The sequence below is a fragment of the Porites lutea genome, chromosome 3, assembly GCF_958299795.1.
Source record: "Porites lutea chromosome 3, jaPorLute2.1, whole genome shotgun sequence".
Lineage (NCBI taxonomy): Eukaryota > Metazoa > Cnidaria > Anthozoa > Scleractinia > Poritidae > Porites > Porites lutea.
Window position 1 is genome coordinate 43372411 of NC_133203.1, and position 14558 is coordinate 43386968.

Consider the following 14558-nt stretch of genomic DNA (forward strand, 5'->3'; position numbering starts at 1 on the left):
TACCCGTTGCATACCAAGGATTATTATATACATACTGAGAAAAACTCACCAAAAAGCTATGTCGTAAATTTAGTAAAAAAATTAGTTCTAGCCAATCAGAGGAGCGAACGATGGTTTTCACACGTTAAAAAAAAAAGTGATACGTCCAATCAGAATCGCGAACGATGTTTTTTCACGTGTGAGAAAAATGATACGTCCAATCAGAAGCCACAGGGGTGTGTGAATTTCGCGCCAGAATTCCCGCCTTTTATTGCAGCTTGCAGCGCCGCTTCGCACACATTCAACGAGAAAAATTTTACTCAAAGAGTTTTTCTCGGTAAAAATGTGAAAAACATTTCCGAAATGGAGTGGAATAGTTTCGTTTGTTTCACTGTCGATAAAGAAAACGGTAGAGAGCCGGCGAAACAACAGCGGAAAGGGAAAAACAGAACGAGACGTAAGCTTTTTTTGTGCTTTTTGTCGGAGCTACTTTGCTTTGCATTTAAGCTTAAGCTTATATTGAAACCGGCCATTTTACTTAAATTCACTCATTTTCAATTGTGCATTGAGAACAAACAGTTAAGATTACTTATTATTCTTGGATTACATCATATCCTTACCGTCATTTATGTTTTTCACAAACGTTTTTACTAAAAAGTTGATACTTCGTTTTCGTTGTCATTTTGCGGTAAGTGTGTAGCGGCAATTTTTAGCATTTTTCAAGATTTAAAATAAAAAGGCTGCCAAAATGATGAATGTCTCAGCATGTATATAATAAATACAATACCACATGGAAAGTGCTTTGTACGGTATTTACGCACTCGTTGTTTTTGTATCAGAAATCTTACTCGTTCGCTGCGCTCACTCGTTCGATTTCTGATACGTCAACAACTCGTGCGTAAATACCGTACGCCAGCACTTTCCATTAAGTATTCTCTATATATGCAATGGTTACTTGCTTTCCGATTAGCTGTATTGTTTATATAATTATGGCATGGGATAAATTTTGGTATACCAATGTATTGTAGTTTGTATAATATAGTGGAACCTCTATTTAGGGGATACCCACGGGACCAAGGCAAGTGTCCCCTAAATGGAGGTTGGGCCGGGGTTTGTTAACAATCAACCAACAAATAAAATGTTTATTTCTTTCATTCTGCCTCGGAATCTGCTGCAGACATTATTTCAAGCAGCTAGATAATGTATAAAAAATCATGATTAACTTATCTCTGAAATGGTGTGTGTTGAATCCTACAAGTGCAGTACAAAGATTTAAGTGAGATTGTTCATGTTGTGAAAGTTGTCTCCACTGTGACTAGTGTACACCTTAACTTATCAAAGATTTTAGTGGTGAGTCAGTTTTTGAGTGCTAATATGTCCCCCGAACGGAGGTTAAATCCCTGTTTTAGGACACAGAAAAAGTGTCCCTTTCCCCTGAATAAACGGGGCTCTTCAACACAAAGATTATGGGGACATTTTTCCGTGACCACATTTTCTGATCCCTGGACGGAGGTCTCCCTTGAATAGAGGTGTCCCAAAGGAAATGTTCTCCTGTACATTCAAACAGAACTTTAGTTTTGTTTCTAGACATCGGTGCATTTTAAAACCTCACTCGTCGATCATAGTTTGTGAATTTCGATCTTAAGTGTTGTCAAAAACGCATTCGTTTTCTGTTCCTGTCTCTAACGGACACCCTAATTCGTTTGAGGGAAACATTACGCATAAAATGATTTGTTTTGAGAGAGATTGTAATATTTGTCACCTTGCAGGTAAAAGAAGAGCTCCTTCTAAACGTCAGTTTCGCCCCATGTCGACTTATATAGGTAATTAATCGTATGTTAGCTTGCCTTTTCTTAATTTAATTTGTCCAAAGTATCGTAAGTTCATTATTTCCTTGTCTGATAATTGGTGTTGATGTGTTATAAGAGCAGTATTTTCTTTTTTACAGACTGAAAGCGGTCAAAATTTATCCAGTTCTTTACTGGGATTGTGATAGATACTCTTTTCTTTCTAGACAGCACAAGATTTGACCCTGAAAGTCTATATCATCATCAAGCTCTTGATGCAGGTATTTCATTGTTTTGCCACTTAGCCCTTTTTCCTCCCAAGTAAGTTCAAATACTTCTAAATGGCTGGCCACCCAATCCACCCTCCCTGGATCAACCTGATTATCTCTAACCACCGCAATCATATTGCACCGACAGATAGCAGTCGTGTAACTTGAAAGAGGATTAATGCTCCAGCTAGTCGGGGCTTTGTTATTTGTAACATAAATTTTGTAATTTCTTAGAGTCCTAAGTTTGTTATTTGTTACTAAAACTCTATGGGGCATTATTTATAGCTTGTCTCTCAAAGGGTAGTAAGTTGTTTTATAAATATTTTTACATAAGGTCCATGGTGCCTTATAATGTTTAAAAGATACACTCTCTTTTTGGAAAGATAGATAGCAAATCAATTTGTCAAGAAATTTCCTACCAATTCCTCTATTTATTATTAATCAAGAGGATTCTAAACCAAAAAACTGTCCGTTATCATAGGAATGCTTCCAAAAACAAAAGAGTGGTATTCTATTGTCTTTATTGTTCCAAAAAAAATATAAAGTACAAACTATTCATTTTTAACGTCTTCTTCACGAGCACTAGCTAGTTCATCCTTAAAAGGACTTCGCCTTTCACCGGCGAAACTAGTAGTATAGGGCTTAGCGAATTAACTTTTTTGAGGGGGAATTTCATTAATTCTGGGGAATAAATGAACGCTGATAAAGTTATAGCCTTTTCTCTTTGTCTCATGTATAAAACACAGAGGAATTCATTAACCTACGGAGGAATACATTAACGCCAATGACGTCATACCTTTCTTTTTGTCTTTTAATCAATGCGTGGGATTGGTGTAGGGTCGATGTGGGGTCGATATAAGGTCGATGTGTTACGCTGTCGTTACTTTTCTTTAACTTTATTTGCCGATCGAATAGAATCCGTACAGTAACTATTTACTTCTCTACACAACACCGGGATTTTCCATAACCCATCATGCTCTTTGGTGTCAGCCCTGGACTTCAACGTCTTACAGAAGCAGGGTCGATGTGAGGTAGATAATGTGTAGGAGGAAGAGGGTAAACGATTTAAATTTCCTGGTGGATGGAGAATAAAAAATTTTTGGAGGGAAATAACTTAATTGTGGGTGAGCAGGAGTCGGTAGTGGGGTAAGCAAATATTGGACTTTTGTGTTAGAAAGAGCTTTTCTACCTGCACCCTCATTGATATGCACAGCTCCGGGAAATAAAACTTTTATAATTGCGTTTTGACTATATGATTTTAAGTCACAGGCGAGTTAGCGCTTGTTTCTTTGACAAAATGAATCAACCAATGAATCTTTTTTTTATTTTTTAGTCAACCAATGAAAAAGCAAGACATTTCTTGACCTAGAAACAACTAAAAAAGCTTGTCCAACGAGTTAAAACCAACTAAAAATAGCACATCATCGTATCTAACTGAGATTCCACTGCACTTTATTCAAAAGATGAAGACAAAACCCTACGACTTCATTGGCCTTGCTGTATTCCTCAGCAAGTAATAATATTTCTCTGCATTCATTAATGAGATAAAGACAAAAGGTTATGACATCTTCGACGTTAATGTCTTCCACCAGAAATTAATGGGATTGCCCCTCAAAAGTGGTTAATTCGGACTACGCCCTATACTAACACTCTGGACTAAATTCTTTTCATTACTAAATAAAAAGGTCACAAAGACAGTTTGTCTAATATGTAAAAAATGCATTCACATTGTTGTTGCTATTATTATCATCAGTAACATTTATAATTATTAATATTATACTGATATTTTATTTTGTGTTTATAGTTCCCTCGGATATTCAGGCGCGAGGTTCTGAGGCAACTGAAGCCTACAACAACGCTCTCATGGACGGGAAAGCATATATTAAAAGAGTACCAATCATGATAATCGGGAAGGGTCGAACCGGGAAAACTAGTCTAAAGAAATCTCTAAAGGGAGAAAAGTTCGATCCAAAGGAACAAAGCACAGAAGGAATAGAGACTGATCCTTCATACTTCAAAGTTTCGACGGAAATTTGGAGAGCAGGCGAGAATAACAACAATAAAACTGATCCTGGGTCAGAGGATTTTTTCGAGCACAGTATCGCACAGTCGATATTTGGTGCATTAAAAAATGTCAAAATGGCTCAGAGTCCCCCCTTAAAGGAACCAAGCAATGATAGCTCTGAGACATCAATTACGGACTCAAAATCGAGCCAGAGACACGTTAAAGAAGAAATACCAGAAAGTATAGCAACAAGGGTGGAAAGACTTCTACAAAATAATGAAAATGTTGAAGAAGAGGAAGAAATATTTTCCATTCTATGGGATTTTGGTGGACAGTCCGTTTACTATGCCACCCATCCAATCTTTCTAACAGAGAAAGCCATCTATATTTTAGCTTGCGACCTAAGTCGTAATCCCTACGATAAAGCAGACACTCTAGTCAGAAAAGGACTCTATAGGAACAAAGAAGACACTTGCTGCAACAACACAAACATAGACTATCTTGACTTTTGGCTGTCATCAGTTTATTCTTTGGTCAGTCCAGAAGCTCTTGGTCAGGACTCCTCTGAGTCCCACACCTCATCTGCAAGATTGCCTCCAGTTTTTTTGGTGTGTACTCATGCAGATGAACCTTACAGTAAAACCACCGATCCTAGCGATTTGGCGCTCGATATCTATGGATTTCTCCGAACCAAGCCTTATGAACACCATTTGTTCAAGGACGTCTTTGTTGTCGACAACACGAAGTCAGGGAACATAAACGAGTGCCAAGAGGTAGTGCGCCTTAGAGAAGAATTACTTTCTGTTGCCCAAGGTCTTCCTCAGATGAAGGAGGCCGTTCCATTAAAGTGGTTAAGGTTTGAACATATTCTCCGGCTTTTACGCGACGATCACTACAAATTGATGGCCATTAGTGAAGCAAGGCAGATTGCCACTGATAAATGCGGGATTGACGACGATCAACAATTCAGGACTATGCTTGACTTTTTGCATGATCAGAAGGTTATAATTCATTTTACGGAAACAAAAGAACTTAACAACTTGGTAATTTTGGACCCCCAGTGGCTCATTGATATGTTCAAGAAAGTAATCACTATTAGGCGTTACAAGCATACAGAAGACAACGTTGAACGGTTTTGGCGCAAGCTGCAGGAGACTGGAATCTTGGATGAAAGACTCCTTGATCACGAGTGGAAACAGTTGATTGATAAATACAGTAAAGAAACAGTTAAGAGCCTCATCGCGATAATGGAAAGATTCAGCTTGCTCTGTCCCTGGCCATCTGACGGAGAAAACATACAATACCTTGTGCCATCCATGTTGATGTCACCCCCTACAAATGACCTCCTGGAGCTCCTTGCTTCTGTGAGAACGCCTTCACTTTTTGTGAGGTTTGAAGTAGGTCGAGTGCCTCCAGGCCTGTTCACGCGACTAGTACTACAGTTTTACCAATGTTGTCACGAAGAGTGGAAGAGCCAGATACAACCCCAGCTGTTCAGGAATTTTGCTCGGTTCCACATCCTTCCCGATGAAGGAACGTCTGTCATTATCATGGCCCATTCGTCCTCTATCGAAATCGTTGTTCACGATGGAAGCGATATTTCGGAAGCAAATGCTGGTTGTAATCCTGGTCTGACAACAAGTCGTAAAATGCATTTTCAACTGAGACTGATTCTCGAGCGCATGCGCAGAGAGTTTAGCTGGCTGAAGTACATGAGATACGAAATGTGCATCTGCTGTCCAGTGTGTTCGCAGAAAGGTTCTGTAAAATGTCGTTCTCATGACGTGCGCGGCTGTGAGTGTCTTCACTTGTTGTCAGAATCAGAGCTGCTAAAATGCAAGTATTGCACTCGACCTGGTCTTCGTGGAGATTGCAGAATTCGCATCAAAATGTTTGCACCTTGGTTTACATTTTCAGACCCTAACGAGAGCAGGACTCTAGTTAATCAGGTGAATTTCTGTCTTTCGCCAAACACTTTGTATATCTGTGCACAGTTAGTTTATAGTCCTAGAATACCACTACAACTACTGAAACAATCTCTTTAAAATCTTGGATATACGCAATGAAAGCATAAGGTATTTCAGGCTGAGTAGAAGGCATATATCTTGTCTCCATGACCTGAGTTTACCATAGCGGAAAACAACAGCAACAGCAAAAGCAAAAGTTAGGGTTTTCAAAATGCTTATTCAGAATTATTTTATTGTGTATCATTTTTTATCAGAAAAGTGCATCTGGATGCAGTGATGTGGGAGAAAGAATTTCTGAAACTTACCAAGAAGGTGAGAACACGGTTAAATCATTTTACACAAGTCAGTTGTAAATTTCCAATTCTGTTCGTTGTCTTGTATATTTTATTTTTTTGAAATCAATTTTTAATAGCAGACACTCGGAGTTTTCTAATGTAACATGTTTCTTTAATTTCTAGAGAACTCTCTTGCTCTTCCCCGTGATGTTCTTCAGTGCATTCAGTCTCAGCAGAGCGACCCCAAGGAAATTGTAGCTCGCTTTCAAGAATGTCTGAAGTTAAATCCAGCAGATCTGGAAAATCCAGTGCCTGAGACGAAAAGAAGGATTCGGTGTCTCGCTAATAAAGCTAAATCTCAAAACAGAATCGACGTAATTGAGTATCTAAGGACGATAGCACCTGCCGGTACTACAGGTACGTCCATAACAATAACACACTATGTTAAAGAGAAAGGAAAGTTTCGCTCTATTTGAAAGTTTTGGCCTGCTACCTACTGGTCGCGTAGACCAAGCTTGTGAAGACGGACGGCGAAGATTAATTAGTTGTTTTGTCAGGACTTGTGTCTTATTTTAAAACCCACGTTGAAAATTAAAGGATGATGAAGACGATAAAGAAGCTTCCTCCTCTCTTGTTCAAGGCATTCAAGTGCATGTTGTGTGCCTACATTGATGACTATGGCAATGATTTTGTTCGTGACTATTCGCCCGGATTCAGTGCTGCTCACTGAGATTCCACATTAATTTAAACAGGTGTTCGAAGATGTTTTGAATGATTTACCTGTACCTATAGTACTATCTTTAATAAGTAGTAAAGCTTACTCGAAAGTTCTGCGACTCACCTTCCTCAATCTTTATTACACAAGTAGTCTCTTACATTTAGTATAATGTGTTATTACCACCACTGTCTAGAGAGACACTTCCCGCAAGTAGTAGATGAGAGGTTTTTGCGTCATCTTTCAAGCAAGACGCGGTACGTTTTTTTTCTGTTTTTGACAGTAACCACCTCATTTTCAATTTGCCGCCTTTAGATCTTCAAAATATGTTCATGTTGAACTTAACCGACTTCACTTTCAAATACAGTGAGATATTTGTACTCGTTTTGGGCGTTATTTGTACTCTACTGAGTGAAGTTGAATAATAAATATATCTTATTGGACGGTTTAGTGTGTATGGTCGTGGGATATCTTTACTCGTCTCAAAAAAATATCCCACGATACTACTACAGACTACACTGTCCAACAAGATATATTTATTTACACTATGTTGTTTGGTAAACAGGTCCCTTGTTGAAAGAGAACCTTGATGTGCGTTGTATTCCCTTTAAAGTGAGAAAGGACCTAACATTTCAACTTTCTGGTAAGTGTTATTTTATTGTTTCCAGCAAAGATTTCACGTATTTCGCCAAAATTAACCAACTTAATTTGGGTATGTTCATCTATATACATGGCATTGTCAAAGTAAAATTCAAGACAAAGAAGATATCTAACAAATCCGCGACAACATTTACCTTCGATCTCTAGCGTACTCTTAGAAATGACTTCGAAGTTTTCAAACTCTAGTGGAACACTACAAAATTTTGTTAAAATTTATAGGAAAATCGCTTGTGTAAGAAAGAGAATCAATTCCATGGTCTATAATTATCGATGGGGATCAAAGCTCTCGCCAATCAGCGCGCGAGAAATCAATTAGTTTTTTTAGAAAGAACAATTACTAAATGTGAGAAAAAGTGTTAAGTAAAAACTTGCCGATGTGTGATAGTTACATATTTGTGCTTGATATACATGTCAAATATTCAAACACAAAAGCAACAATGGATATGTGAACAATCTATTAAAGCTACTGAATGAAATGCGACTATCAATTGAAACTTCTAATGCGACATTTTTCGGAGGAAGACAATAAACAACGACAACCGACTTCCCTTGATCGTTTTGAACTGTTATAGAGACCTGATGAATTCAAGTCCAGAAAACTTTGTTTAAAGTAGACAAATTAAAAGAAGGCTAAATAAACGCAATGGAGTTCGAAAGAACACAAGTCATTTTTGGTGACATTTCGACACTGCCATCGTCTTCGTGGTTGCTTAAGCTCCCCATTCTGGATTGCAAAATGTTTCTCCGTGTATTATTAAACAATATGAACTGAGAAAAGAAACTATTTTTTAAAAAAATACGATTAGTTTGATTGACGGGTGAATTCATGTTTGAACATGAAGCCGTAAACAGTAGATGCGCAAAAGTAAGATCTTTTAATACAGTGCATGTATTCAAACATGGCAAATCAAATGGTTTTAATCTTTTTGTAAGCTTCAGCATCAATGGTTTATCAAAACTGAAAACGTGGAAAATTTAAATTATAAGCGCAACTGTTTCTTCTTTTGTTGTTTTTATTGTAACTTATTGTATTGACGAAGTTTGCCCTAAGAGTGAAAAACAAATAAAAAAACTCACCGAGAGGGCTCACTTCAAATTGTTTTTTACTTTCCGATAAAACAGAATCTCATACTTTTAACTTGCTTTTGTTTACAAGCTGGCGATGAATGGAAACAGCTTGCGGAGACCTTTGGTATGTCTCAAATCGAGATCCGCATGCTGGACAAGCGAACCTTCAATCCTTGTGACTTTGTCCTTGATCTTATAGCAAATCACCGCTATTTGAGCGTCGGAGAACTTTACGACACACTGGTAAAGAGCGGACTTCTAGGATCAGCTGACTTACTGTAGATTATGATAAATTATGTTTTGTTAACATTTTGCTTCGAAACATTCTTCAGTGCATTTGATCAGCGAGTCGATATTTATAGAGAGGCATTTATTAGGGTTGGGAATTTAAATTAACCTGTGTTTTATGCCCTCATTGTTTAGCCTACGTTGCAGCCGCCCCACACATCGTCCAAACCATTTGTATAGACCGTCTGTAAAATAGTGCACAAAAACTGGTTCTGATATACAGCAGGGTCGCAATTATATATGTGAGCGTTTCTGATAGGCCGGTTTCTTACGCGCCTCACGATTGGTCCAATTCTTACGTGTGCGTGACGGTTGGGCGCAGTGACATGTCAAAATTCACAGAAATTGGAAGGAGCTTTTACGGTAAATAATGAAAGAGCAGTTCGAACTTGAAAGCATTCTTCTTTGCCAACTGATTTTCCAGCGTCTTACTATCGTTGCAGACGCACTGCCGCGTATTCTGCAATCTAGCCGACCGTTTTAGCACAGGAAATCATGATTTACAGACAAAAAAAAACTAAAACCAACGATAAAAAGGAAACACGAAATCGATCGTTATCAGAAAAAACTATACACAGTATACACAAGTGGCTATTCAGGTCCAGGCATTTCAGAGAAAACCAAGGAAAGCAACCAGCTTCATAACCTCTAAAATAAACGTGGGACTCAAGGCAGCAAAAATATGATTTGCTCACTCAAAGTTTAGAATACTCCGGCTCCATGCATTGCATAATCTAAAGCAAGAAACTGATCTCTGTTGTTTAAGACGACTCTAAGTTCACGTTTCTCGTCAAGAGCTGTGAGTCATGTTTGGCCTGTCAACACCTTATTTCAAATCGGTCTTATCACAAACCGCGTAAGAAACTAGCCAATCAAAAACGCCGGCATATGCTCTTGGGCCCCTTTGCGACTCTGCAGGATTCGAACACGATATTAGAAACCTTTAGCATCAGGTTTTTCATGGGAAACCGCAAACTGTAGTTTGCAGTTACGCGTTTGCAGTTTCACGTTGCCGAGATTTCAAACTTTAGCAAGGCAATCATTGCTTAGTGCCGCCATGTTGTTTATTACCAAGTGAACTGTGCATCACTTTTATAGCCCAAAAGAAAGGAATAAATCATTAATTCGTGTTCAAAAATTCAACAAACACATCGCAAACAGATATAAAAAGCTAGTTCGTGCCATTAAACGCAAGGCTGTGCAATTTTTAATGGCAAAAAACCTTGTCGTAAATCACTTACCGCTGGAAGCCCTTCCTGCCGTTCAAACGTGAACTGCAAACTGCAAACGCGACCGCAAGACCGTAGGCACTTGCTATTTTGCGGTTTGCGGTTTTCCATAAAAAAACCTGATGCTAAGCTGGTCTCTCTTCGCAGACGCTCTATCAAAAGGTTTAGTGTGTCTGCGACGCAGGCTACCATTGCTCCGATAATGAAGTAGTTTCAATGTACTTAGGTTTAAATTTTTTAAGGTAACGTACAGTTTTATAATAATTTAGGTTTGAGTAAGAAACCCACTGTGATGCAAGACAGGCCGATATACACTATAATCTTAATTCTTTTCTAATACTTTTTTGTAAAATAGTAAGATAGACAAGGTACATAGTGCTGAACATGTACACTGGCCTAGTTTTAGTAGCCTACTTCACATCACCGGCTAATCGTTTCCCTTCTGTACTTGTCGGTTTCGTAGTTTAGAGTTTCCGATAATTATAATGCCGATAATTATAACATTTTGATGTTGAAATTGTTTTTTAGGCTAGGACGTGTACAAAGGTATGTCTTCTACATAAAATAAGAAAAATTCCTTGAAATGTAAACTGTATTGATGTTTTATCTTTCGTTTAGACGGCAATGGAGGGTCTTAGGATTTCCTGCTCCACTCCTTAAGTACTTTTTAAAAAACGAGCAGGAGTGCATTGGTAGCGTAAAACTCTTTTAAAAACCTGTTAATACACGAACGGCTGAACGTTTCAAAATCTCTGTGACATAGGTCAACTCGTTCTTGCACTATTATTTAGATTTGGGGTTATTTTGGTCTAAAAACTTGGACGTGAAGTCTAGCCGTGTCTTTTTCGGATATAAAGACACTTATTAAACATTAATTTATTTTGTTTTTATTTTCTTTATGAATTATTAATGAGGTTTTGAATATGTGTGATACTACCATGGCACCTTTCAACCCTATTCACATCGAAGCTTCAACATGTTGAAAAACTGTTTAGTTAAACACGGATTAAATTTGTTATCTTTATAAAAGCTACTTACTCTATGTACTTTTATTGGTGGCCAATTTAGTGTAATTCAAAAGAGGATAAAATGGCTAGCTATCCTCTCTTGAGAAAAGTTTATTTGAATTGTGTGTAAAAGCCTGTTTTCTAACTTTACCGTTACCGATTTTATTTTTTTCTTGAAATCTAGTTTAATTAAACATATTTAGTTGCGTGATTGGGGAATAAGGAACAGTTTTTAAAAACGGATGTTAGCCACTGTTCTGGAAAACCGCTCAATCCAATCTGTCCACTTTCAGTTTGGCCAAATAAAACACGCGATTGAGGGGTCAGTTTTAGTACTTTGGTGTTACGTCGCTGGGGGAGTGAAATACCAAGATGTAGTTTTGCCAACTAAGTTGATGAGGTAGATGGCCATTTGAAGGGAGAAGCTTCGATCGCTTACCCTGTTCGTCAGAGCGATACAGGAGGGGATAGTGGGTGGTTTGTGGTTTATATATGTTGTGGTTCAATTTTATCCTTTGCTTAAATTTTATTTTCCTTTGTTTTTGGGTATGGTAATGTATGATAATGAGTTTGAAAGAAAGGAAAATAAAATTTAAACCAAGGATAAAATTGAAGCACAACATATACCCGAAGTTGAAGCTTTGTTATTGGGAGGAACATGGAAACAGGGAAAACAAGAACAAGTTAGCTGAAAGAAAAGCCTTCGATGACTCGATGACAAATGTCGCAACTTTAGCTTCTTTTATAAGAAATCTTTGACTCTTCTCTTTAAGGTGTGGCCTGGTTAAATTTTACAACAAGTTTGCCTTTCCATTCCTCCTTTAATCCTTCAAAAGAGACTTCCGTCACAATAAGATGTTCTAATTACAATGCTGTATGATTAAACGTAAGCAAATTTTTCGGTGAGACCTTAAACTGTAAACCACAGTCTTTAAAAGGCAGGATTAGGCATCTCCTGCATCTTTATCCAGAGTCGCATAGTCGCTTTCCATTAAAAGCACTGACAAGGCTGGTGGCACCCCGGAGCCCGGATAAAGTGACATAGTGTCTTGGTGCATGAAACATCTCTAGACTGAAAACCGGTCCGCTGAGGTGTTATTAGCGGGTGTTTACTAGTTTAGTACTGTTATGTGTAACAAAGGATGGAGATAGATAACTGCAAATCATTTTTAATACTACTAACAGTGATACTATAGCGTGTACAACTTGAGTCTCGTAACTTAATAACGAGTAGGTTGAATTAGCGGAGGCGTTGATTGGTATGGCTTCACACTTAATCTACTTACATGAATAACCATGTAGTATGGGAACGTTGTATAAACTGATCGACGACAGTAATACTCATTCATGCATTTAGTCATACCTATTTACCCGTCACTTTTGGTGTTATTTTCCTTCTTTCAATTTTCGGTAGGTATTAGATCGATATTATTTGAAATCTAAAAACTTGCTTGCATTGAATTGTCTGCCTTGTGCGTTGTTTAAGTCTTACTTTAAGACTATTCTAAGCCAGGGGAGCTCTATATCTTACAGAATTTCTTACAGCGAGGTAGTGTAAAAGTGGGCATATGCTTCGGAAAGTTAACTTAAGGGTGCAAAAGACTCTAAAAACCTGATGGAGACTGATGTTAGTTAGCCGAAATCGCTTGTAACAACAGTCCTTTCACGTTGTTGATGTGTTCTTTAATATCAGTTATGCAGTTGTCTTTTTGACAAAAAATTTGCATAATCTTTTTAAAATCTATTTTGACTGATAGCGATCTTTTGTGATTACTTTCCTTACATTATCTGCATCGTTTTCCTCCACTAGCGGCTGTTTCTTTTCTGAGATAACTTTGGAAATCGTTGTTTTTTAGCTTGAGGATTCAGTTGTGTCGTTGTGTTCACACAGTAAAAAAGAAAACTGGAAGTGTTTTTCCCGCCTTCTGTCATGCCCACACCACTTTCCACCATGCTTTGATCACGAGCTGTATTAAATGTATGCTCAATTGTATCACGATCGGGATACATTTGATTTTATTCAAGGCCATGTGGCCAATAATCAACCTCTATGGCAGTCCGTGTTTAGTTGAGTGAAAGTCTAGGAAGATAACAAACTCATTTATTACACTGCAGCCTCATTTTCGTACTGGACTGTAGGGTGCGTAAAAAAAACGCCCCGTTTACCCAAGCCTCTACCGCAGTGACCTTGTAAATTATTAGGCATTGATAAAAAGGTCTTGTTCTACCAAAATCCGGTATCAGTGGGGTGAATAATGAATAGTAATGAATGGGGTGTTGAACGAAACTACAATTTTCCGACCTCCGCTTCTGCACTATATATAAAACATATGTTGCTCAGGTAGTGATGACATGTTAATGGTTTGGACACATGGTGAAGAAAAGCTGGACGAGTTTATAGGGTACCTCAACAACATACACACTACTATTAAATTCACTAGTCAACGCTCAACAATGTCTTATATCCCTTTCGTAGATGTAAACGTTCAACTCCGCGACGGTAAAATAGAAACTGATCTTTAGTGCAAACCTACAGATAAACACCAATACTTACTCTACGCTCCTCAAGACACCCATATCACACTAAAAAGTCTATTCCCTACAGCCTAGCTCTTCGCTTAAGGCGCAATTGCTCCGTGGATAATTTCTTCGAAACCGGATCATCTGAATTAGGAAGTTATCTTACAAAACGAGGCTACAAAAGACAGAGCAAAACAGGTACCTCGAAATGAAGCCTTAAAAGAGAATTAACCAGCCACCAAACATACAACTGACCGAATCCCTTCCACAGTTACCTATAACCCCGGGGTAGGGGTACTCCCTTACATTACCTATACGGGGATGTGCCGCCCAACGGGGTCGTGATTTTTAAGCTCCTGATTTAGAACGGAGTATCCATTTCAGAGGCGTTTTCTAGAACGGGGTATAATATTTCGAACGCACGAAAGCTCCAGTTTTGTAAGCAGCCATTTGAAATTATTCAAGGACAGATTGCTTTTAAAATACGGTTCAATGCGTTAACAAGCAAACTGTTGTACTCTTTGCACCTTAGAACGGAGTATAAAAAATTGGCCCATCTCTAGAACGGGGTATCAGTTTTAGGGCGAATTCTAGAACGGGGTATCAATTTTAGGGGAAATTTTTTTTAGAACGGGGTGCCAATTTGGAGTCCCGAGCGGCACATACCCAGCCAAAAAATACCCAAGTGCCCCCCCCCCCCCCCCACCGGGCCTGTAACCCAGCTCTACCTAACTTCCATGACATATTCCGTTTGAAACAATCCATTTTGCAATCCACCGAACACTTATC

At 38.3% G+C, this 14558-nt stretch overlaps 1 protein-coding gene across 1 annotated transcript; it reads left to right on the forward strand.

Annotated features, from left to right (window-relative positions):
• The first annotated feature begins 1998 nt into the window (after positions 1–1998).
• On the forward strand, positions 1999–9007 carry LOC140932355 (uncharacterized). Its single transcript, XM_073381971.1, has 6 exons — positions 1999–2047; positions 3840–5989; positions 6262–6319; positions 6466–6699; positions 7563–7640; positions 8814–9007. Exons 2-6 carry the CDS (start codon positions 3899–3901, stop codon positions 9005–9007), a joined length of 2655 nt encoding a protein of 884 aa, XP_073238072.1. The 5' UTR covers positions 1999–2047; positions 3840–3898.
• The last annotated feature ends 5551 nt before the right edge of the window (positions 9008–14558 follow it).

Bases quoted from the DNA above. Each gene is read 5' to 3' on its own strand.
- LOC140932355 (XM_073381971.1), top strand. From the start codon at position 3,899: ATGGACGGGAAAGCATATATTAAAAGAGTACCAATCATGATAATCGGG. The intron at 5,990-6,261 runs GTGAATTTCTGT...ATTTTTTATCAG, and splicing joins GCAGGACTCTAGTTAATCAG to AAAAGTGCATCTGGATGCAG. The intron at 6,700-7,562 runs GTACGTCCATAA...TTTGGTAAACAG, and splicing joins AGCACCTGCCGGTACTACAG to GTCCCTTGTTGAAAGAGAAC.